The sequence below is a fragment of the Megalobrama amblycephala genome, linkage group LG9 (assembly GCF_018812025.1).
Source record: "Megalobrama amblycephala isolate DHTTF-2021 linkage group LG9, ASM1881202v1, whole genome shotgun sequence".
In the NCBI taxonomy this organism is placed as follows: domain Eukaryota; kingdom Metazoa; phylum Chordata; class Actinopteri; order Cypriniformes; family Xenocyprididae; genus Megalobrama; species Megalobrama amblycephala.
The window spans coordinates 25,675,548-25,702,464 of record NC_063052.1 but is presented as its reverse complement, the minus strand read 5'-3'; the positions used below and the strand labels follow the sequence as shown (position 1 = coordinate 25,702,464).

The 26,917-nt window shown below is 36.5% G+C and overlaps 1 protein-coding gene across 4 annotated transcripts in view; it reads right to left on the bottom strand.

Moving 5' to 3' along the window:
• atp9b (ATPase phospholipid transporting 9B) overlaps positions 1-26,917 on the bottom strand; it is a 60,766-nt gene that overhangs the window by 21,019 nt on the left and 12,830 nt on the right. For all 4 annotated transcript variants that reach the window (XM_048202371.1, XM_048202372.1, XM_048202373.1 and 1 more), the window contains 10 exons: positions 26,288-26,346; positions 25,633-25,684; positions 23,706-23,800; positions 22,489-22,569; positions 18,114-18,189; positions 16,905-16,981; positions 9,783-9,943; positions 9,515-9,657; positions 9,111-9,223; positions 3,591-3,845 (listed from right to left, as the gene is read on the bottom strand). In XM_048202371.1, coding sequence (XP_048058328.1) covers positions 3,591-3,845; positions 9,111-9,223; positions 9,515-9,657; positions 9,783-9,943; positions 16,905-16,981; positions 18,114-18,189; positions 22,489-22,569; positions 23,706-23,800; positions 25,633-25,684; positions 26,288-26,346 — 1,112 coding nt within the window. The remainder of the gene's footprint in view (positions 1-3,590; positions 3,846-9,110; positions 9,224-9,514; positions 9,658-9,782; positions 9,944-16,904; positions 16,982-18,113; positions 18,190-22,488; positions 22,570-23,705; positions 23,801-25,632; positions 25,685-26,287; positions 26,347-26,917) is intronic.

Here is a 26,917-nt window from a genome sequence, read left to right as displayed (position 1 = left end):
TCTACATGATTCCAGCAGAATAAGAGTCTTGTCTATCAAAATAATCAGTTATTTAAAAAAAAAAAAAAAAAAAAAAAAAAATTTACTTTTTAACCACAAATGCTCGTCTTGCACTAGTTCTGCGATGCGCCACACATTACGTAATCATGTTGGAAAGGTCACACGTGACGTTTGCGGAAGTACCGTGGTAGGGCGAAAAACTCCATCTCATATTCTCCTCCAACTTCAAAATCGCCCGACATCGTTGTTTTAACTTTTTTTTGTAAAGGTCGTTTGACTAAATCTTTGCACTTTTGCTTTGTAAACACTCGATCGGTACTTCACCCTACATCACGTGCGACCTTTCCAACATGATTACGTAATGCGTGGCGCATCACAGAGCTAGTGCAAGACAAGCATTTGTGGTTAAAAAGTTTTTTAGAAAAATCACAGATTTTTTTAGAAAATCACGGACTGTTTCACTAGATAAGACCCTTATTCCTTGGCTGGGATCGTGTAGAGGTCTTTGAAGCTGCACTGAAACGGCAATTTGGACTTTTAACCCGTTGGCAGCCATTGAAGTCCACTATATGGAGAAAAATCCTGGAATGTTTTCCTCAAAAATCTTAATTTCTTTTCAACTGAAGAAAGAAAGACATAAACTTCTTGGATGACATTGGGGTGAGTAAATTATCAGGAAATATTAATTCTGAAGTTAACTAATCCTTTTATAATTCAACCTTAGATCTACTGTAGCTGTTACACTGATAATATAAGTCATAATAAAAGTACAGCAATGCATTAGAAATAAATGTAATAATTTAAATCTTATTTTTATGTCTCAGACTTCTTGACCCTATTGTTTATCTCTGAAAGATCATAACCATCCCTGCAAATCTTGCCTTTAAATTCCTTTGCAGCCCTGATTAAATCTGCTTTCTTTACTCTTAGACACATCCCAGCACAGCTAGAACTCTTGTTTATGACATTTCAATGTGATATGACTAATTAGCCAGTCTTCTATCAACCTGACAGTGCTAAACGATGCCCTCAAGAGCACACACACACACACGCTCGCTCACATACACACACACAAGTGTAACTCAGGTGGTGGGGAAATGCCTTCAGGAGACTAGCAGGGAACTGTTTTACGACACAGGGGAGAGCCTTTAATACACTCTATCAATCATTTCAGCAGTACAGGAAGAAAAGCTGTAATCATAAACCAAGATCACTGCGCCTTCAAGAAGCGGAGAGGATTGGAACCGCACTATGTGACCTACGACCACATGAAGACGTGGCTGTTATTTAATAAAGAGACCAGATGTGACAGGAAATATGATACAACGTCATAAAGAAGGCATAGTGGAGATGGCTTTATCTGACAGAGCAGCATCATCTAAGAATATGCTGAGAGAAGTTTATCTGAAATCTATCTTTCACTTATTGTTTTTATAACAGTACATTTTTTGAGCAATGACTTTTCATGACTTTCAGTTCTCCATGAATGTTTTATATGTCAGTGCACTGCATAATTTGAAATAATTACAATTTCAAAATCAAAATTCATATTACAAATGCTACTTCCAAACTACAGATTTCAAAATTAGACCGGATCAATCTATTAATCAAAACCACACAAAGAGCGCATCCACTTTAACATCATTCTAACAAAAAAAAACTCATCGTAAAAAAATTGAACATACCATAACTCTTGTACGAGTGGCCCATCTTTTTTGTGACAGCTTCTATTTAATAGCCTAAAAGGTTAGAGGTCAATACTATATTTTTCCTAGAAGAAGCAAAGGTCAACAGCCACTGAACACTGTCATCTCATCTGAATAAGCCAAAACCACTAATAAAACCATCAGTGAACTTCTATTACCCCCCATAAGTAAAACTTCATTATCGGACATAACAAACAGTCTTGCTCGTGAGAATGTCCGATCATTAAAGGTCATGATAAACCTCTGACCCTTGACACAGTAGGGTCGAAGGTCACAAATGACTTAAAGTAAGTGTGCGGAAAGGCATCAGAGTTATTCAATGCCTGAACTCGGCTCTCTTTAGGAATATTATCGCTATGCGTCTGTCATATTAAAGGTCGAAAAGGCTGGAGGTCTTTGAGCGAGCACACATAGACACAGGCGCTGATGAGAGTGACACGTAGAGAAAGACTAGTGTTAACCGCTAGTCTCTCAGAGAAAATTAAATATTGATCAATCCCGGAGTGAAGACGTTGGAGAGATAAGACCTGGGCATTAAAGAAAATAAATAAGTAGACACATCAAGGGAGAAGAGAGGACAGGCAATTCCACTAAAGAGGGAGATGGACAGATTTCTTTTTCCTTTTATCACTCTCAAAAGATATCTACGTCTACAGAAGGTCCTGAAGAAAAAGATGCTTGGGTTGTATAAAGGAAAAATGAAAGAGCACCGGAATATTCTCAATTTATGTAATGACTGCCGCATTTTCTCGAAAACAATCAATGCTTTGAAACCGACTGCCCTTCATTAGTTCATCTTCATTAGATCCTGCAAGTGAACAGCAAACATTGTACAGAATTATCTGAATAGGTTAGTTCACCTAAACAAATATTTTGTCATCATGTACTCACCCACGCTGTTCAAGACAGATATGGTTTTCTTTATTACAGAGACAACAAAAAAGAAATGCTCCACAAGCTGACATAAAAGCAAATAAGTAAATAAAACGAGGCTGTGAAGGATAGATACTTTTGGGTTATATTTTTGTATACCCTACTGTTACAATACTTTTATGGTGGTTTCCGTCATTTTTGAAGACCAGTGCGGTCACCATTCACTTTCATTGTATGGCGAAAAGCAGTGCAATCACTTTACAGTTCCACAACAGAAAGTTTTGGAAGATTATGAGAGTGAGTAATCAATGACAGAAATGTAATTTTTGGATGAATTATTCCTTAAAGTCGAGTCTTAAACAGTTCTTCATTCCTCTCTGTTAAAAAAAACCTGACGTATCCCTCCATCTATTTGAGGACCGCTGCCATTGTGACATATGTTTGGCCTCAGTGCCTTTTCTGCCATTTATTTAGTGCTTTTCTTACCAACAACTCATTCAAAATATTGTTGCTCTACAACGGATCTATAAATATCTACGATCTCTCAACACAAATGATGACCGAGTCCTTCCTGGTGTGTGACCTACCCATGCCCCCTCTGCTTCTGATATTTATTGAGCCCTCTCAGATTTCTCTACTAACACAGAGTCTATATTACCATCCAATAAGGCAGTAAATTCAAGGCTAAAGTGGGGGAGTCATAAATACTAAAGCAGCGATATATAGGATTACACCGTTAGAGGAATGAGAAGACCAGTGTCAATGCAATCTGTCTGATTTCTAAATAAAATAAATTGAAATAAAAAAAAAAAGCCCTGCTTTTTGTTCTGGAACTGCTTAAGATGCAAATTACAAAAAATTACTAAGAGAGGTGAAATGCTAAATACAAAAACATACTAATCAAAATTGTCTTTGCAGAAATGTACTATACATTTTTTTAAATAAACACAAGCGAACAAAGTCATTAAATAAATAAGTTAGTTATCTTTCAGGATGTCCCATTGTTCTTACCTCATCAGGACTGGAGGCCTGGTAAGTGCGGTTGTCATCGCTAAAGTCCTGGTCAGCCTCTGTACCCTCCGATTCAGCGCTGGCACCGTTAACACGGGACTCGTATACCGGTGTAACATTGTGGCAGAGGGCGATGGCTTTCACGGCCTCGTGGATCCGGCTACTCACGCTCTTGCGGACCTTCGGTGCGGGCGGCTGTGGTTTACGGGAGGGTGTGGAACTCGCACTACTGCCATTAGACTGCGTAGAGCTCACCTGGAGAGACACAAAGCAGAAATATCAAAAGTGCGCTCCAGGTTCAGAAGTAACATCACATGCTCACCAAGGCTGCATTTATTTGATCCATTTGAGTAATATTGTGAAATATTATTACAATTTAAAATAACGTTTCTCTATTTTAATATATTTTAAAATGTAATTTATTTCTATGATTGCAAAGCTGAATTTCCAGCAGTCATTACTTCAGTCTTCAGCGTCACATGATCCTTCAGAAATATTGTAATATGCTGATTTGGTGCTTAAGAAACATATCTTATTATTATCAATGTTGAAAACAGTTGTGCTTCTTAAAGGATTAGTTCACTTTAAAATGAAAATGACCTCATGATTTACTTACCTTCAAGCCATCCTAGGTGTATATGACTTTCTTCTTTCAGATGAATACAGTTGGAGTTATATTAATAACCACTCTGATGCTTCCAAGCTCTATAATGGCAGTGAACGGAACGGTTTGAAGCTCAAAAAAGTGCATCCATCCATCATAAACATACTCCACACAGCTCCGGGGGGTTAAAAAAAAAAGAAACTGTAACGCCTCTTGCAGTTCAAAACGCTTGTGCTACGTCCGACGCCCTTTTTTCGTAAGTTGAATATGGAAGGCGGTCTGGCAGAAGCTAGCTATTTTAATTTATAACATGTTAAATATGGATATTTTTCCAACACAAATGCTTTGCTTCGCTTCAGAAGGCCTTTATTAACCCCTGGAGCGGTATGGAGTATGTTTCTGATGGATGGATGCACTTTTTTTTCGAGCTTTAAACAGGTGGTTATAGTTCACTGGCATTATAAAGATTTGGAGCATCAGGGTGATTAATATAACTCCGAGTCATATACAACTAGGAATGCTTGAGGGTGAGTAAATTGTGGGGTAATTTTCATTTTAAAGTGTACTAATCCTTTAATATTTTTGTGGAAACTTTTTTTCAGCATTCTTTGATGAATAGAAAGTTCATTATTATTACAACATTATTATTTGAAAGAGTTTTTTGTGTAACAACATAACAGTCTTTACTGTCATTTTTTATCAATTTAATGCATACTTGCTGAATAAAAGTATTAATTTCTGTAAAAAAAAATCTTACTGACCACAAACTTACATACAAATGTATATTTATAATATATTTAATGTACTGTATAAATACGTGTATATAAATTCTATCTATTCTATTCTTTCAATTCCCTTTCAACAAAATAAATCATCTATAAAAAGACTCCCTTCTAATTTCACGACAAGAAATATTTGTTTCAAAAACGCTTCCAGTCGAACACATTCAAAAATCTGTCAGAATCTGATAATGTTATGTGTAGTGTAAGAACAGGAGGACTGGGTCAGGAAGTGTATGCTGATAGTTCACCTTCCTGTGCTCGCTCTTACTTAGGACACACTGGGCAAAAAAGCGTTAAGATTTCATCAGTGTCTCCCCGCACAATGTCGGAATCTCACACTGTCTCTGAAACTTATCAATTTACATAAGCGCCGCTGAGAGTCTTTGAGTGTGTGTGTGTTTGACAGGGGTTGCCGTGCTCCACTGGAGCAGGAGATTTCTCTTGATGAACTCCTCTTTCCTCAGAGCTCTGCTGAGGGGAAGAGATGACAACCTGCACATAGCCTCCAAATTGCAGACGCAGGTACATAAAGACACCCCACAGCTGGCTCATTCTCAAACACGTGCTAGGTTCCCATTTTGACAATCTGAATGCGTTTACAAATATACAGTAAATGTGTGATGGGATAATGTACAATCAGCCAGTCGTAATTGGGAATGAAATACTGATTTGAGAACTTTCCCCTATTTTTATATTTAGATGACCTGTGCTGCTGTCATCTAATGCTCACTTAAAGTTAATCTTCAAAATTTAAAAACAATAATTTAATAATAACACTGTGATCTTTTGCATATCTCAAAACGGATATCCATTTTTATAGTGTACATTATAAAGATGTGATGCCTAAAGTCACTTGTAGCAATTAAAACAAGTTTTTGAATAAGATCATTTTAATATTGGCCATTTATTGGTTATCAGCCTTAAAGGGATAGTTCACCCAAAAATGAAAAATACCCCATTATTTACTCACCCTCAAGCCATCCAAGGTGTATATTACCATGTTTCCACCAAAATTACCCAGAACAATTTGTCCCAGGAAATTTTTTTCCCCCAGACCTATTGCTAGCTGCCTTTCCATAGCGGTCTAAAGTACTGTGAAGATTAGTCTGGTGATGTAGGTCTGCACGGGACTTTCTGGTTCCCGCTGGATTTGTCCTCCTCATATAAGCTTAATAAAGCCTGAACCTCGTCGTCAGACCATCGGTCATATTTTTAAACTCCATTGTTGATTTGAATAGCAAAACTCTTACTGTACGCACCGCAACAGACTTTGAAAAAAACAATGGTTGAAATAAAATGCTGCGTGGAGTCAACCAATCAAAATGCTGCGTGAACTCAACAAATCAGCATGTCAGCAAGTCCCACCCCCGAAAGTTCTGGAAATTTGAAAAAGTACTACTTAGCGAGCAGGTACTTTCTGAGGGGGAATTTTTTATCTGGAACTTCATTTAGACCCTGGATTCTGTGGTCGAAACACACCGAGTACCACCCCAAAGTTCCTAGTTCCTGGGGAAAGTTCCTGCGGTGGAAACATGGCTTATGACTTTCTTCTTTCAGATGAACACAATCGGAGACAAATGTAAAAATATCCTGGCTCTTTCAAGCTATTTAATGGCAGTGAATGGGGGGCCCGATTTTGAAGGCAAAAAAAATCTAGGTAAAAAATCTAGGTAAAGCTAGGTATCATAATTAATAAAGATTATATATATATATATATATATATATATTTTTTTTTTTTTTTTTTTTTTTTTTTATATATAAAAACCCAATCGCTTCACTTCAGAAGGCCTTTATTAACCCCCTGGAGCTGTGTGGAGTACTTTTACTATGGATGGATGCACTTTTTTTTGCTTCAAAATCAGGCTCCCCATTCACTACCATTCTAAAGTCTGGAAGAGCCAGGATATTTTTAAATATACCTCCGATTGTGTTTGCCTGAAAGAAGATGGCTTGAGGGTGAGTAAATTATGGAATAATTGTCATTTTTGGGTGAACTATCCCTTTAACATTAACTTTAACAATAATATTATTTATCAGCATTAGGGCAGTACACCCACATATATTATGCAAACTCAAACTTTTATTTTGTATATTAAAAAATTATTAAATTTATCTCTTACTTTTATCTCAATTTTTTACAGAGTGATTTGGCGACAAAACTAGCGCTGTTTAACAAATTAGTTGGTTATACAGTTTATCCAAAATTTTTTGAGTGACTAAACAATTGACTAAAAATATATATAATATAATATAATATAATATAATATAATATAATATAATATAATATAATATAATATAATATAATATAATATAATTAGGGCTGTCAATCGATTAAAATTTTTAATCTAATTAATTACATACTCTGTGATTAATTAATCTAAATTAATCGCATACATAATTTTTTGCTATATTAAATATTTCAATTCAAATGAAGCAATGAATAATCAGCATTAGTGACATTAAAGTTCAAAAACTCTTTTATTATTATTTTCACTTTTCAAATAATGGCCATAACAATCAACAATATGACCTAATATGCTAAGGAAATACATTCAAAAGTGCTTCAGGAAGAAGATTTGATGATGTGTGCCGTAACACCAAGGTAACTGTGATTGCTAACTGACGTCCAGTGATTTACATGTTAAGTCAATGCAAAGAAGCGAATAGACATCCTGCGGCGCGATTCGCGCGAATTGAGCGTTTCGAGCGTTTGACGCGCATAACGCGTGATTCGCGCGAAACACATAAAGGAGCGGGAGAGCCCCCCACGTCTGTTGTGAAGTGAATTTCACGAGCGAATGAAGCAAATAAACTCAAAATGTCCAAGCGTCCAACTACACGTGAATAGCGCGTTTTATTCGCGCAAGTCGCATCTGGTGTGAACAGTCGAATGGTGGCTAGAACAGCTCCAGGTTTAAAGGTCAATACGGAATGGATTAATCTGCGTTATTTTTTTTAACGTGTTATTTTTTCTCAGATTAATTCATCGAAATTAACGCGTTATTTTGACATCCCTAAATATAATATAATATAATATAATATAATATAATATATGTGCGTGTGTGTGTGTGTGTGCGCGCGTGTGTGTGTGTTGTGTTTGTTTGTGTGTGTATGAGTGCAAGCACAAGCAATAATTTGCTGGCTGCAGTTCACTTAACGGCCACTGGTGTCGCTAACAACAAGACGTTTCTGAATTCTATATATAACCCCTTGAATTAAACTTCCATTTAGTGCCACAAAAATTAACAACTTACTGACAGCTAGCGGGTGAAATGGGTACCGCAGTCCAAATTCAAAATATTGGAGAGATTACACAGACCAAAAACAAAAATAGACATTCCAATCCTGAACGCACAATTCAAAGTAGAATAACTGGTTGTATGTAGTTTTTTTTTTTTTTTTGGACAAACAAGTATTTGTTTCCTAAATCTCTGCAAACATATATGTTTTTTATGCTTTAAAAGGTGCTGTGTGTAATTTTTTGACTGTACTTAAGTAAAATTTTATAAGAAAGCTAAGATTTTAAGCAACAATGCGATGAAAAAATCATGTGAACTGAAGGTTCTAAACTGAACCACATCCTTTACGTAGGAATATCAGATTTTGCCTTTTCAAAACACAATTTGAGTTCAAAATCCCAGTAGGACAGACAAGATCTCAAATAAAACAATGGGGTTTGCCCTCTACAAAGCAGCAGCTGTTTTTAATAGTAATTTCTTTATACTCATAACACTCCAGAGAGAATCTGAGCTATAACTGCCTTGTGCACACCAAAGCATGTTAAGCAGTAAATTACATTATGTTTATTGATTCCTGTCAAACTCAATTTCACACAAGTTGTTGGACACGGACTCTGACATGTCCTGAGGGGGTATATAATAAGGCTATGATCGCTCATATCATGGGTACATTTCAAACCTGCTTGCCACTCCATCATCACAGTAATGAAGGACCGTGAAGCATGAAAATCAATTGCTACTGTGGCTTTAACATTGTGTCACCCAGCTGTTGGCACAAAACATAAGCACACACACATACAGCATTTTGTGAAGGATGTGAAACTCTTTAGTTTTCAATGTAATGACAAGAGAATGTCTTAAGGGTAATGTATAAGGTGACAGATGTCAATCACACCTGAGCGTAGGACTGGATGATGTGACTCTGGATCTCATCCATGGTGTCCGTTCCGTATGACACAGTACCGAGATGGAGGCGTTTGAAGACCATCTCGTTCTGGGTCAGAGTGCCTGGAAAAACAGCACTCAAAGATTAAGATCAGGAAAGAAATCAATAGTTATTATAAAGCTTTTGGATGGGCAGAGTAGTTCCAACAAAAGGAAATAAAACAAGCAACAGAAAGAAATAAGAAGAATATCGAAATATATAAAATAAAATAAAATAAATGTGGGTGCTTTAACTTAGACTTCTGGAAAATATTTCTGGTACATTAGGTGAATCATGATTCATTCATCTCATACTATCTATCTTAAAAGTTAGATTTGTGCCATTATAAATGGAAAAAAGGCATCTTAAAGTACCGGTTTTGTCTGTGAGCAGGTAGACCAGACGGCCCAGCTCTTCTGGGATGGTGCTTGTCCGAACCACTGTACCTGGAATATTCTCATCCTTCATAATCATCCAGCCGTATGCCGACTTCCCCATGTCCAGGTTTACTCTTAAACTACACACACATAAATGCCGTACTAAAATAAGTTTGTTCTTCTTATTTCACACAGCTGAAGCTTTGATGATTTTGCGGTAATATTTCACATTAGTATAATCTGGGTGATAATATTATAACGGTACCTGATGGGGATGATGTATGAGAATAGAACAACAAAACGGAACAGGTTTCGGAACCAGGGTCCAAGAAATCCCTGCAAAGCAACCATAACAACAGAGAGAACCACCTGAGCCAGGAACAGAGCTTTTGTTAGGCGGTTTAACTCCAGGTCCAACAGTCCCACCTGCAAAAGAAGAGTGAAAGATAGAGTGTCTGAGATCAAATTCTTGACCTTATCTGCAAATCATCTGCTTGACATTTGTCCTATTACTTTATGCTTAGCATTAAATTTAAAGATGACCAATTATCCGTTTTTACATTTTCAACTTCAGCGTGTAATGTTACCGTTTGAGCATAAAAAAGGTTCAGCAAGCAAAGTTTCTGAACTTCCTAAAATTCCTCAATTGTAGTCTTAAGTTTTCTTCCAGGAACAAATACGTCATTTCTGTAACTCGTTCGAAATGGTTGACCAAATCACAACACGCTGGTCCAGCCGACCAATCAGAGCACATTGCGCTTTTCTACATAAAGACGGGAACTAAACAGAGCGTTACTGAAAGACTGGGAAGAGAGGTGCTGCAACAATGTGAAAAATTGTGTATTATGAACATTTAAGCATGAAAATCTAATCTAGTAGACCCAAAACAAAAGACCCCAAGACTTTGTAAAAGAGCATAGCATGGCCTAGTATGAAGCACAAGCCACGTTTCCACTGCAGGAATTTTCCCCAGGAACTAGGGACTTTGAAGTGATACTCGGTGTGTTTCGACCACAAGAACCAGGGTCTAAATGAAGTTCTGGGTAAAAACGTCCCCCTCAGAAAGTACCTGCTTGCTAGGTAGTACTTTTTCAAAGTTCCAGAACTTTTGGAGGTTGGACTTGGGTGCTGAACATGCCGATTCGTAGAGTTCATGCAACATCTTGATTGGTTGACTCCACGCAGCATTTTATTTCAACCACCAATTTTAAAAGTCTGTCGGTACGTGCAGTAAGAGATGTTTGCTATTCGAATCAACAATAGAGTTTAAAAAATACGTCCGAAGATGAGGTTCAGGCTTTATTAAGCTTATATGCGGAGGATGAAATCCAGCTGGAACTGGAAAGTCGCACGCAGTCCTACGTTACCAGACTTAATCTTCATGGTACTTTAGACCGCGACGCAGACAGTCTGGGGGGAAAAAAGTTCCTGGGACAAATTGTTCCGGGTAATTTCCGAGGAAAAGCGTAAAATAGTAAGTCCACATGAAATTAAAACTAATGGATGCTTTTTATTATTATTATAAAGATTATTATTTATTCACTATTATTATATTTTGTATTTGTACCATTTGTTTGGAATGTATTAAAAAAAAAAAAAAATTACAAAACTAATGAGTTTGTGGTTAAAGCGCTCTTAGCCAAAGCATGTGATATCCCCTCTGAGAACCAGAACCTTAAGGGTTCCTCTCATCTGGAGTGATCTGAAATGTTACTCTTATGAAAAATAAAACAACCTGCCCATAAGCCAGCACTGATCAATGCCCCCCAGGCCTGTTCCAGACCGCAGACCTTTCTCATGCTAATAGTGTATGTGGAGGAGAGAAGAGATGAGAGGCATTTAACCAAGAAGCCCACTGCTGTTGTCGTCTCTCTGTGAAAAGCACAGGAGGCAAAACCGGAAAAATAAAAGCAGAACGCCTCTTCATAGAAACGGCCCCCTGACAAAAGAACTGGAGTTTTCCCCTTTTTCTCTCAAGTATGTCCCCTCAGCCAATGGAATATGTGGGAAAATGATGTCAAAAAAGAAGTTTTTCTTGTTTCCCTCTGGCGAGGGCCGACAGCGTGGCCTGCGCGAAAACACTGAGGTCTTTCATCTCGGCAGCGCGCTAATAAAAACAGCAACACATAACACCGTCCCCTGAGAAAAGGAATCTGCGTGAAAGGGACGGGGGGGAGGGGGGAGAGGGGATGGACAAATTGAACAGAAAAGACAAAAAACAAAAAATGCAAGCAAAATTAATCCCCCAACTGGCTATGGCCCCCCAGTCCCTGGAGAACTGTGTAAACTGGGAGACACTGGGAGAGAAGAACTGCTGTCTGATTTATCAGCTGTAGTTTAAAACCCCTCCGATGGCCTGCCTCCCCACTCCGAGCTTCATGCTTCAGCTAGTGAGGAAAAAGGGGGGAATGGAAGGATTAAAATGAAGAAAAATTAAGACAGAGGACATAGTTCCCCAGCTGAAAGGGAGGAATCCCCCTTTATGGGGGCAAAACAATGCAGAGGCTGAATTTTGCAAAGCTGGCCAGGGATCGGGTGAAGCCGTTATTCATTCAGCCCGAGAGGAAAAAGCGACTCAATTACCTCAAGCTGAAGATGCTATCAATGAATCGAGAGTGCATATTTTACTCTATTCAACCGGGCCTCGTTTAAAGTGAAAGGAATGATTCAACCTGCCCTCGCTGCCTGTATGTTTTGTGTGTGAAATTTGATGACGACTTTGTGCCTGCATAATGAATATTCATTGGTTGAAATCCATCAAGTATACGGAGGCTGTTACAACAATATGGCATTATACTAGTGCTCCAGAAACTGGATATGCAATACAGCTAAATGTAACATGCCATTCACGGAGCAGGACCGTAGACGAGGCCTGAAAGAAGTTTCTTCAACTTTACGAAACAAACGTATTGACTAAAATGATCTAAGTTAATGAAGTTTTCATAATCAAAAATATATATTCATAGCTTATTACGTCTCGAATACTTGATTCTGATTGGTCAATCACTGCATACTATGGTCAAATTCATTTGTGTAATGACCACTAAACTGCATAATTGGTCGTTGTCCCTGACAACCAATCTCCTTTCACATTATAAAATAACTTGAATCAATATTTGCCATTCATTTATTGATTATTTTGGTAAGATGTGCTTCGCATCACACAGATTACAGAATTTGAAAACTTGAGTTTAAAAGATATTTAATCAAAGCCATGGCCTACTGGTTACTGAGCTGTGGTGCTTATGCCCTAAAGGCTGAGGGTTTGAATCTGACTCACAACATTTTCCAATACTAACCCTCCTCCCACTTCTGCACACTTTCCTGTCTTCTTGCCACTCTCCTTCCAATAACGTTACAAAAAGTCTTCAAAATAAAATAAATCTAGCTGAGCATCAACAGTACACTGCTTAAAATAAAATCCACCTGAGCTTCTACATTGCTTTCAAATCAATAGATCAATCAAAATCTAACTGAACATCTACACAGCTTAAAAATATCTAACTGAGCATCTACGTGAGCTTCTACATTCTACATGTCTGGTCAGCGAAGAAGGTTGTCCAACCCATTGTCACATCCTTCAGACCACCAAGGTTTCGATCCTCAAAGAGAATATCGCTCCATATTACAACAATGACGGACAAACACACACACACAGAGTGTAAGTGATAGCTTATGTGCTGTCAGCAGCTTCAAGTGAGAGCTTAGAGCTTTGTGCAAGGAATGTCACAACAGATTATAAGAGGCGAAAACGTTCTCAGTGACTTTCGCCGAGTCGTATCGACTTTCCCGCCCCGTCTCGTTCCCTGTATTGGCACCTCTGACATCATCTCCTTGAGATATTGAATTCCACTCTCGCACACAGAACATGGTAGAGCTATGAGCTCCGCTAGAGCTGCTGCTATCACACACATCTTGCAGCATCCATGACAGGGTCTGAAACACTTCATGACATGAAGAATAGTGGTTAACCAATATGGGGTTTTGTGATGCTGATATCTAGCGCACAGGCTAATGGCTAATAAAATGATGTATACAAATTAGATGAAAATAAACACACTAAATTAAATGATTAAATAAATACATTTAATTAAAACCTCTACTTTAATAGTTACTCAAAAATATTTGAAAATAGAAAACCCACATTATGCACTGACAAATCCGACACTAGAGAGCCAAATGATACTGCAAAATTTATGTAATCATGACGTAATCATGTTGGAAAGGTCACGGGTGACGTAGGCGGAATTACCGAGCAGGTGTTTACAAGGCGAAAATGCAAAGATTAAGCCAAACGGCCTTTACAAAAAAAGGTAAAACAACGATATCGGACGATTTTGAAGTTGGAGGAGAAAATGTGATGGTGTTTTTCGCCCTATCATGGTACTTCCACCACCTTTCAAACATAATGCGCGGCGGATCACAGATATAAGACCCTTATTCCTATTCATATTTTATTTAAATTGTTTTTTTACTCAAAAAATGTATATTCAAAATATTAAGAGCATTTTGAGCTGTTTTTAATAATGATAATAATAAATGTTTCTTGAGCACTAAATCAGCATAATAGAATGATTTCTGAAGGTTCATGTGACATTGAAGACTGGAGCAATGGGTGCTGAAAATTCACCTTGATCTATTTTGTGTTTGTAAACAGCGATGGCGTTTATGTGGGCGGAGGCTACCTGGTGGCAGAAAATGACAGTTCTGCAGTAGCAGTCTGTGGAAGCCACAGAATAAAAGAATAAAAAAAGTTCATTTCAAGTTTATATCCCACAATTCTGACTTTTTTCCCCTCAAAATTGTGATATAAACTCAGTCCGAGCACACAAATGCAAGAAAAAATGTGCAAGCAGCCATCTGTAGAATTTTGTCTTTGAACTTCTGTTTTTGAGGTAGCCCTGTATATTTTTATGGCATCACTGTCAAAGAATAATTAGCTGGTGAAGTGGATTTATTTAATGTAGAGTTAACAAAAGTTATCATGAGCATTGTAATGTTTAAAGCAGATGTCGTAACAAATGTCAGGACCGGGAAGATTTTAAAACGAGCAGTTCATTCATAAGTTAGATCGCTGTTGAAACAGAAAAGACAACGAGCACAGAGCTGAAAAGGGGCGGGGCTACATTAGGTCTATGTGTTTAAAAGTTATCTTTGTAAAATGTTATAGGTTTAACCCTTAAATGCATACCTCAGGTCTTTAGTGACCCGGGACATCATTAACTACCCTCCTTCTCGTTCATTTTTTAAAGTTAGACATCAACCTTCTTAGTATTCCTCAATCAATTCATTATAAAGAATATAACAAGAAAAAAATCATAAGATTATAAAAGAATGCCTATTTTTGTATTCATTTTTTGTAAAAAAATTGTATAGGGTCGCTAACGACCCGAGGTGTGTATCAGTGTACCTGTATTTTTTCTTCACAACAATAATTGAATCTTAGATGACGGAATAAGTGCAATTCACCTTTATTCCACAAGGTGCCAATGTCTGATACACAATGCTGAAGTGACGACTCATTTAGAAAGAAAGCGAAATAATAAGAAAAACATAAAATGGCTCAGCGATTTACTGCAGAGCAAGTACTGAAAGCAATCAAATATGACTGTAACTCTTACTGGATGGATCTGGTGAAGCTGTTAGCGATTGAAATATTGATTTTGAAGATGTTGAAAATCATACAGTTTTTTTTACATTTGAGATCGCAAATGGGCTCATATTCGTGACCTCAAACATTAAACTAGTCCATTATTTGCTGAATTTACTGGGAAATGAGCTCTGACGAGGACAGTGGTGATGGCATAAAACATCTGCTCAAACGGAGCCCTTTCAAGCTCCAAAAGGTAACAAAATATAATTTATTTTATTCTTCTGTAATTGTTACTCTAATATCAGAGGAGTTTTATATTATCACGACAGGTAGAGATCCTTCCATGTTAGATATAGATCCGGGTCGATAAAGACCCGAATATGTAAGAATGATTGGTGAAACAGTCATGCATTTAAGGGTTAAATATTATTTCATGCTGTAACTGCTATGTATGTATGTCCCCTATGAAAAGCATATGTGAATATTATGTAAACTTTACATCAATTACATCAATTTCATTCTTTAATAGTTGATTAATAATTTCAGGTTTCATCAGTCCAGTCTGTGACTTGCAACATAAACATCTGCAAAGGGTGTTTGAAGCTACATTTTTCTTTTATTCTGAGGATCTGGCCCATTTTCCTCCACTTGTTACCGCTATTTTTCTGCCACCACTATGTGTGCGCAGCTGCAAGTGACGTAACTGTGACGTCTGCTCCAAATTGGTCTATAGCAAGCTATCTTTAAAAGAGATCCAACCCTCCCTTCAGAGGGCTCTCCAAAGCCACGCATCCTTCAAAACATGAACGCACATAGCAGAGTCTGCAAAGCGTCATGAAACAAAAGACGGTGTTAAAGTTCTTCATGTCTGAAAGCACATAACATTACAATAATAATGAACGTAACAACTTACAGAGCTCTACTTAACAGAGTTGATAGTGTTGACATAGAAATGCATAAATCTGCATAAAAACAGCTCTAGGTAGAGCGTCACAGTTTACATTTTAATATTTAGAACACTTGGTATTATTGATTGCTAGGATGTGAAGAGAGTTTCAACCAGTATAACAAATAATTGCCTACCATACCATTAAAATAGAAAACAGCTATGTTAAATTGTAGTAATATTTCACAATATTACTGTTTATACTGTATTTTTGATCAAATAAATGCAGGCTTGGTGAGTGTAAGACACTTTCTTTTTTTTTCTTTTTTTTTTTTAAAACATACAAAATCTTACCAACCCCAAATTTTTGAACAGTAGTGTACATATGAGTAGAACAATGTCAGAGCGAACTATGCGGATAAGTTTAAAAAAGGAAGAAAAAAAAAGACCAAAGACAGCAGGGGTCAGTTAGGGGAGGGGTAATGAGTGTAATGGGATTTGACGTTTTTAAGTTTACTTTTACAGCATTGACGTCCACTGTATCTAATCATTAAGGGGAATTCTGCAGGATTAAGGTTCTGCCACAAATGTCACGCAAGCCCTTGGTTGGTTAATTTCCCTCTAGATTAATCTCTCTGGGGTTGTCCTTTCACATCGACAGGTCCAAATTCATCACTAAGATCAGGGTTGAAAACCACCTCAACTGTTTGCTGTTTTTATTTGGTTAAATCTATATTAAAAGGTTAAAAGGAAAAACAATCCCTGGGTAATGTCTACTGAATATTGACAATACAACTGTAGATATCACAACTCATTTTTTTTTTTTTTTTTCCAAACAATAAGTCTTTGGGACAAAATCTACTTAAAGACACCAAGTATTTCACTCATAACCTGACAAACAAACCCACCTTGTTTTTGGACTGCGACGTGTTCAGCACACTTCGCATCTCTTTTCCTGTATATATGACCACACCTATGACAGTACCTGGAAGAAAAAAAAAAAAAAAAGACAAATTGGATGACTGAATGCAAATGGACAACAATAAATAAACAGACCGTGTGTCTCTGGCCGGCTAATGAACAATTAGCTCAAAAAGTGTGCTTCCAGTTAACGGATGCAGCTGAGACTCAGACAAATGATTCAATATGTGGGACACCCAGAAATAAACCATTACAATGAGGCCTATTATAGTCAGATCAATGGTGCTGCTTTGGTAATGGACTGATTCATTAAAGTAAACTAATTACTGATAGAGTATGCAGCCTCACCACTAAACAAGGACGCACCGAAGTCCAACTTTTGTTTAAACACGGTAACACAATATAAAACGCGCTGCAACAGAGTTTAAATATTTTTAATTTTCTTTAAGCTTGACATATCGTTTCATGTTTGGAAAGCAACGAAACCTAGGCTGCTCTCAAGGGGGTCTTTAATGGTCTAGAACTACAGGGCATATCGGTTTCTCGCCCCATGGTGTTTTGTGTTGGGTCTGCTTGGTTGGATGGGATGACGTCACCAGACTGTGTTTTGCGGGGTGATGTGGAAGGACTTTCTTCGGCTGAAGGTCACACCATGCTGGGGAATAAGAAGAACCTCTAAAAACCCCTGGAGAACCAAGACACGGGCAACCACAGATCAATGAAGGGCCGATCGCTGGCACAAACGCATGCCGCTTGAAGGAATAGGCCTGCTATTATTGTTGAACTGGGATCAGATTCTAAACAACAAACCCCTAGGAGATGTCGGAGAAAGAGTAGCGGCAAAAACCGATCTCGGACCTGTTCTTTGGGGACACGTTTCATCGACACCGCAGGGATAGGGCTGCAAAAAGCCAGACACTTTGGCTTCCCATTAACGGCTCCTCATATTTCTCTGCTCATGAGATTGTTTGAATAGTAGCAGATGAGTCTGGCGATCTCAAGTGACAAACAAACGGGAGAGCGAAGGGGGTCTTGAGTGATGCTGGTGGATTGCCTCGGTATCAACGGCACACTCTTCTACAACACAATAAACTCGAAAGATATTTGACCTGTGATGAATATTTCAGACCTCTGAGGCTTGTGTTTTTCTTATATTTCTATAAAAGAAATTTCACGCTGGAAAAGACTTTGCTTACCAGATGCCACCACAGTGCTGGCCCACAGGGTGTTCTCGATACTCAAGCTCTCGTGGACGGGAGGGTCACAGTCCTCCTGGGGACAGAGGTCGTACATTAGTCCAGTTTTATACATCTCAGTCTGTTTTGATTTCATGGTTATCTAGCACAGGAAAAAGCGGTTATCAATTATGGCCTTTAAAAAGCAGGTCAATAAAAATGACAAAGACTCAAAGCACAAATAATGAATCGATGAACTTTCATCACGATGAACGGTAAGTAGGGAATTAGACAACAGATTGAATTACACTAATGCCCAGTTAAGCGACACAGTCCATTTAGAGGGAATGGTGAAATCGGTTTGACTTGATTTGCCTTGTTTACAAAAACAGCGCCATGCTGAACATCATAATAAGGCCTCGTTTAGTGTTAGCACGCTCTGTGCTGAGCAGAACAGAACACAATTTCTGACACCAGGCCATAAATCAGGGGAGAAGCGCAGAAATTAAATCTTTAAATGCTTTTTTCCACATAACATGTTGCGGCTGGGTGAATACAGATGATATCTAATTATCCGCTGTCAGTAGGGCATAATATACAGTGAGAAAGAGGGCCACACACATCGTGGCTGCTGAGACATGCGCATTGATGCAGATAGCGAGAGAGATGTGTCCTCTATTCAAGACGGGCCACTTGCTTTTGTCATTTGTCTCTTTCTTGCCAACAGATTTAGCAATGCCAACCTGTCAGAAACTGGAGAGAGGTTTATCAAGAGAAAAGGCCTTTTATCAACGATAAGGCTCAAAAGACAGGCTTAAAGAAATGGAAGTGTTTTAAACCATAAATCATAACTCCGTACTTAGGATAAAAGTAAAACTTTTAGGTATAATTAAAAGGAAAACTTGGAAAGGAAAAGTTCCAAGATGAGCATTCATCATTTTTTTCTGCAGCTGTGAATCTGACAGTTTAATGAGAAACATTTGGCTGCATCATAACTCAGGGCCGTAACCACCATAAGCATCCCCCCCCCCAATAATTGGAAATGGCTAAATGGCCCCCCCCCCAATATTTGATATTTCTTAATGCTGCTCTCCATTACGCACTGCTCTGTTTGTTGTTAGGATGATAGACAGTTTAAAAAGTTACATTTTTAGGCTGGTCCGCCTCAGCACTCTAACTGCGCTCGTCAATGTCAAAATGATGGCCAATCAGATCAAAGAAGGCGGGCTTACTATTCACTTAAGAAGAGTGTGAATTCCAACATGACGCTTTTAGTTTTTACAGTGAAAGAGTGCGTGTGCGTGGTAAGACATAAGTAGCTAAACATTCAATATTAAACTATATAAAACTGTTTTACAATGGATATATTTAACGACCCACAGTAACATACAGTGATGCAAACTGCTCAACTTTTTTATTGAATTTCTCCATTTTGAATTGAAAATATACAATCAAAACAATATCATTCATAACAATGTGATGAGACTTTTTTTTTTTTACATATTATTTCATTTTTGACATTAGACTTACAAACAAAAGTGAATGAGTGCATAGTTTAAATGGACTACTACCTAGAACTTCTTTTATCACTCTTATTTCTTCTTTATTCCCTTAAATCCCTTTTAATCCTTTTTAATCCCAATTTATTTCTTAAAACAAAACAAAACAAAACAAAACAAAACAAAACAAAACAAAACAAAACAAAACAAAACAAAACAAAAACCAAAACAAAACAAAAACAAAACAACTTTGGTCCACCCCAACGTTCAAGACGTTCAGGCCTTGTCATAACTTAAAGGGATAGCTGACCCAAAAATGAAAATTCTGTCATCATTTACTCACCCTCATGTTGTTCCAAACCTTTATGACTTTCTTTCTTCTGCTGAACATTAAAGAAGATATTTTGAGAAATCTCTGCGATTGTCTCATCAAAACTGTTTGATTACCAATATAAAAAAAAAAAAAAAAAAAAATAGAATTTACATTTTTGGGTGAAACTACCCTATACTAACATTCAAATGTCTGGAGTCAACTAGTCAAAAAGTGTTTTGTTTTTTTGTTTTTTTTTTGGGGGGGGGGGGGGGTAGGAAATAATACTTTTATTCATTAAGGACACCTTAAATTGATCAAAAGTAACAGTAAAAACTTTTACATTGTTAAAAAAAAGATTTCTCTTTCAAATAAATTCTGCTTTCTTTTTTTTTCTTTCTATTCATCAAATAATCCTAAACAAATGTATCATGGTTTTCATAAAAATATTAGGCAGAACAACTATTTTCAACATTGCTAATAATAAATGTTTTATGAGCACCAATTCAGCAAATTAGAATGATTTAAAATATGTTAAAACTAGGGCTGTCAAACGATTAATCGCAATTAATCGCATACAAAATGTTTGAGTTTGCCTAATATATGTGAGTGTACTGTGTGTAATTATTATGTATAAATAAATACACACAAATTAATGTATATATTTAAGAGAAATATGTTATTTATGTACAAAATATTTGTATTTATATATAATATAAATTATATAAAAATATAAATAAATACATATACTTGTAAATATTTCTCAAATATATACATGAATGTGTTTGTATTTATATATACATAATTACACACAATACACCCACATATATTAGGCAAACTCAAACTTTTATTTTGTGTGCGATTAATCGCGATTAATCGTTTGACAGCCCTAGTTAAAACAGTAAATAGTTGTAATAATATTTCATAATATTACTGTTTTTAATGAATCTTTAACCAATAAATGCAACCTTTGTGAGCATAAGAGACTTCTTTTCTAGAAATTAACTCCAACCCAAAACCACACAAAGAAATGTTTTAATTTAGAACGATTAAAAACAAAGGTAACGCTTTATAATAAGGTTCATTAGTTAAACATTAATGTATTAAATTACATGAACTAACCATGAGCAATACATTTGTTACTGTATTTACTAATCTTCATTAACGTTGGTTAATGAAAATACAGTTGTTCATTGTTTGTTCATGTTAGTTCACAGTGCATTAACTTATGTTAACAAGATTAACAAGATTTTAATAATGTATCAGTAAACGTTAAAATTAACATTAACAAAGATTAATAAATGCTTTATAAGTGCAGTTCATCATTAGTTCATTTTAACTAATGTAGTTGACTAATGTTAACTAATGAACCTTATTGTAAAGTGTTACCAAAACAAAATTATTTCCAAACGTGAATGTCACCAAAATTCCCCCAAAATTTGGCTAAATAAACACACATGCCTGTTTAAAAACAGAGGTGTCCAGACAAGTGTAAAAAACATCAAGAGTGAACATCATGTTTTAAATAGGCTGACCTCTCTGATACTAACATAGATGTGTGTGCATGTGGGACATTAGGAATAATCATATTCACATTTCAATTTATAGATTGTTTTATCCAACGTGACTTACAAATGAGAATAATAAAAGCAGAAGCGATCAATCAAGTGATTAATCAATGGATTAAAATGTCATCGTAAGGGCCTGTATTGATGTCTGAATCATAAAACTTTATTAAAGTGATAGTTCACTCCGTAATGAAAATTCTGTCATCATTTACTCACCCTCATGTAATTTTAAATAATGTACTGGTGGCACTTTTCTATGCAATTATAACAAATGGGGGCAAAAGATTTAAAGCTTTAAATTAAATTTAAATTAGCTTTAATTAAAAAGAGAATATTCTTCAAATTCAAGAATTCAAGAAAGACATTTCTATGGGTCTGGACAACAAAAGGGTGAGTAAATAATGACAACATACTCCTTTAAATAAATAAAGCACTGAAGTGGCAATAAGGTGCAGCAAGTGTGTGAGAAGTAAAGAACTGTGGGAAACAGCATTTGGAAGTGTGTCCCTGTAGCTGCAGATTTGTGAAAGCAGGCTCAGGAGGGTGACTCAGCGCAGGAAGTGATCTTCTGCCCCTGCATGCTGTGTGGCCAAGAGCGAAGACTTCAAACAAAGACAGGCTTCATGTGGGGGGTCCCTTTTTCCCTTTTTCCCTCCCTCTCTCTTTCTCCGGTACTGCGCTAATCTGCTGTTAATAAGGAACTGTGCTCAGCCAATGGGCTGGGAGTGAGCCTAACAACCCGTGATGTCATCAACGTTGTGAGGAATGCGCCTCGTTGGCCGCTTTTACATTCCAGAGACACTTCAGCTCATAGTCATGTGAACAGGCACACTTTGAGAATCCATGTTATTTTAATGTGCAATTAAAAACAGCGGTTAGGTTTAGTTTACTGGGCAACAACACAACATTAAATACCTCTACAAAAACCTAACAGCGGGTTTAAATTGGGGCCGTGACGTCACAGCGCATGCTAAACGAAGCCTCGTAAAAATTCCTTTATTAATAGCAGTTTCTCTTACCCTTGTGAAGTTCCCCTCAAAACTGTGAATGTCCAGTTGAGGCTTCTGGGCGTAAACGTACGCGCTGATGGAGAAGAGATCCTGCGAATAAGCAAACGGAAAGGTCAAGAAAAACATTAGCGCAATAAATCAGCAGCCGAAATGTCATCCCCTGAACAAAGTTCTGGGCTCGGCCCAAACCCAACCTCTTGTTCATGCAAGTATTATGGGCAGGACTCAAAGTGACTAGCAATCAGAGTGATTCTCATGAAAATAAGCCCCCTCTGATATCCTGCCACAAGACTGAATTTCAAACAGAACGGATAATGCAGACAAAACAACGGAATTAAAATGAAACAAAACTTTGACGGGTTGCTTACAAATTATAATGACTTTTGCATTCCATGACGTGTCTGCAAGTATGAAAAACAGGGATGTTTAGCGATCTGACTGTCAAGCCCACCAGACACCCGATCCGCTGCTTTACTGCGGCAATCATTCGGCGACTTGCTGAAATTTTAATTCTGTGATCACATTAAGTGGTTTCGGAAAGACAAATACAAACGTGAACCCTTGCTCGAGGTGAGTGTCATCTCCACGCTGATGGCACTGGGAGACAGACCGTTTGGCGGATTCCAGTTGTCTCTCAGGGTAAAGTTACCGGCCCATGTGAAACAAACCCTCCGGCCAGTAAATCAGATACACAGTGATATCAAACATGAGCCTTCGTATCATCAGCCTGAGAGAGTCTGAGTGTGGGCCTACGGGGGTAGAGTTACCGACCCATCCGAGAACAGAACAGAAAATGAAATGTGATTTTGGAAGCAGCAGCTTTCGCTCCACAAGTAGATGGGTGCTGATGTCTCTGACGGTTCGAATCATCTTACTTTTATATTATTTAGATTTTTATTTTGGGCAATAAAATCATTTTTGTTATTATACAGAAGCATATTCAAGGAAAATTTATGCCGCAAGAAAGATGTGGGATGGGGGGGGGGGGGGCTTTTTTTCTTCATACCTCACAGACTACTTTAGTATAAAAACATTTATGTGAGCCAAGCATGAATGCACCATTAATAGACTTAAAATGTGAAAGACTAGTACTAGATCATAACATCGTATTTTATACAAGTCAAGCATCTTATATTAACAAATATTTGTATTATTTATTACTAACATGCATTAAGATCACAGCAATATCGAGTATGTAGTGTTTTTATGCAAGGCAACGTTCATACCCCTAAGGCAGGTAGTCTTTGAGTACAAACAACAGCGACTCGGAGTTTCCAATCTGTCTCTCCATCCAGCTGATCTGTTCTAATAAAACATGAACCTGGAAAACCAAAACATTTGCATCTTAAATGTGACAGAATAAAATAATTTCACATTATTCTTTCAAAAATCAAATTTAACCTGAAAACATCCAGTGATCTGTTCTGAAGTTGTATTATCTTTATTTTCAGACAGAAAAGTGAGAGGGCTGGAGTTGCATGTGTGAAGGACACATTTTTTATGGGCCAAAACCTTGGCCCCTATACACTAAAGAACTCTGAATGCTTAACATATTGTTCATATTGATCTCAGACAAGACTGATATAACAGTAGGCAGTAGACAGGAAAGGTCGCAGTCTTTAATCTCTCAGAGCAAATGCTTCAGTGTTCATCATGCTCCATATACTGAGTTTGCCTACATTATCAAACCTTACTGAAGCACAGCCTGTTAAAACATATCCGGTCATTTCGTTGAGGGAATAAATAAATAAATAAATCAATCAATCAATAATGAATAAAAAAAATATATTTTCATTGCCATTAAAATGAAATAACTGAACATAAACATACAAGCTTGATAAAAATGCTCATTTTAGAAGAAAATTTCAGACGGCACTTAGAGGCTTTTGCATCTGAAGTCTTCATATATATTATATATATTATTTATATTCTTATAAAAAAATATATATAATATATATGTATGTGTGTATATATATATATATATATATATATATATATATATATATATATATATATATTTTTTTTTTATAAGAATAGGATGAGAATTTCTCTTCATTGTAATTATAAAAATGTTATAAATATAATGTCACAATGCAAAAAAAAAAAAATCTTCATGGTCCTTAAAATAGATTTCAATGACTTTCTGCAAAAAAACTTGCTTCAGTAAACCATACAACACATTAAAGCATCTGCTCACTAAGACACGGTTAATGTCTTACAAAGAAATGGTTAATAATCAACTCTGGAAAATATTTATTTATACAGAAAATCTAAAAACCAAACAGGAGAAAAGAAATTAAGAGAAAAATTAAGAAAAAAATAAATGAAGATATTCTGTTTAAAGTGTTTAAAAATTCTATCAAAACTGTTAAAAAAGCTTCAAAAAGCCATAGAGTCTACCACATCTAAAAAAATAAAAAAAATAAAAACAGAAACACTGGCTAAGCACATCAGATAAAAAATAAATAAATATTTTAATATTTTTCTTATTTTAATTTCACTATGGAAAGCACAGCAATTTCAGCATCTGGTGAAAACTGTAAACAAAAATACTGTAATACTGTGTCATAATGTGACTGTAAGTCATTTATATGGCTCAGCATCAAGACACTCTTGCTCACTCTTGCACAGAGAACATGGTTTCTCAGAATGCAAGAAGTGCCACTTTCAAACTAGCAAGTGAAGCATCAGCCGTGTTTACTTTAACAAAATATCAAATCCAAGTGCCACTTAAAGAAAGACTGTACAAGCGCACTTTTCAAGAGAAACAACTCTCATAAAGATGTTTGTAAGGTTTCAAATGAAAATTAAGACAAGGTATTCGGACACTTTGTGATTATGAAACATTGGTCGAACTTGTATACCTACCTGTGGTTACTCTTTTAAGAACTGCATAAACTTATGAATACATCCACTAAAATCACCCTGGGATGAGTTAGATGCCACTTGGCTTGATATCTTGTTATTTTATGAAAAAGACAGAAAATTAAGGAATAAAACGTGTATTTTTAAAATGTGCTCTACAAGTGACTCACAGGCTGCATATGCGCAACCAGGTGCCCGCGGGCACAGTGTTGGAAACCACTGGCTTAATGACAAGTAGTTATTGAGGACAACTGAAAGCTGGGTTTGTTGGTGAAGAGTGAAACTTACCAGTCTTCTCAGAAGTTCTCAGAAAAATCATATCAGCAGGAATTCTCTGATTCTATAAAACAAAACATTAGACAGCAGTCAGAGACACATAGAATTTCCATGATATCTTTGTTTTAATTCAATTCAATTCACATTTATTTGTATAGCGCTTTTCACGATACATATCATTTCAAAGCAGCTTTACAGAGAATGCATGTCAACGTTACAATTTAAAGAATGCAGTTAGCAAATAATGTAATAATTTAGGCAATTAATTTACAATCACTGTTAGCAGTTTAACTGAACGTAGAAGCAATTAATGTTTTAAAACTTGAATGAATCTCCACCTACGCAGCTTATAATCTTTAGAGATATGTATTAGCCATGCAATAATAATATATATATATATATATATATATACATATATATACATACAGGTATGTCAGTGACTCCAGTTCTGTAACGTTAGTCCTATTTTAGCGTTGTGTTGAATAATTGAACAAGGTCATTTCCCTAGCAAGCAATTAAAGCGAACCACAGACAGTAAGGGGAGAGACAGACACAATGTCCCACTGAAAGAATGACAGGATTTCATGTGACAGATCACATAGCAGAAAGTTTATGCTGATACCTTGAACAACAAAAGAGAGAGAGATTAAAAAAAAGGACAACAAACCTTTTCCACAATGATTAAATCTCCGACTTGTATGTCTGAGCTCTTTACTTGGACCTTCCCTGAAATGCAAGATGGATAAAAAAACTGTAAAAAGAAAAGGCAATTTACATTTAATAAAAACATTTTTTAAAATGATAAATATTAGGGTTGTCAAAGTTAACATACCATGATTGATTAACTATGTTTAATTCAGTTAGCACCTTTTTTTTTTTCTTAATTTATTTTACAATATAACTTTCATTCTGTTCCATGTGATTTTTCTAAAAAAAAAAAAAAAATGATCAGAACATTAAGAGTGACTGGGACTGAACAGAGCCACTAAGATTTCACACACATGCACACAAAAGCGCCTTGCGGAGTACCCGTTTCCCACTAGATGGAGAAAGACATTCTTTACGGATAATTTATTTATAAATTAAACCCAGACAGGGCCTTTAACAAAAGTCATTTGCATTCTTTGTATGGTGAAATTTAATTATCATCAATGCTCAACAAGTGGCACATCACCCATTGAAACACTACCATTCACAGAAATGTGACAGATTGCATCTTTATACATGTAATATTACATTCATAAAATTATCAAATTGCATACTAAATTTCATATTTTCTGTGCAATCTGATGTAGGC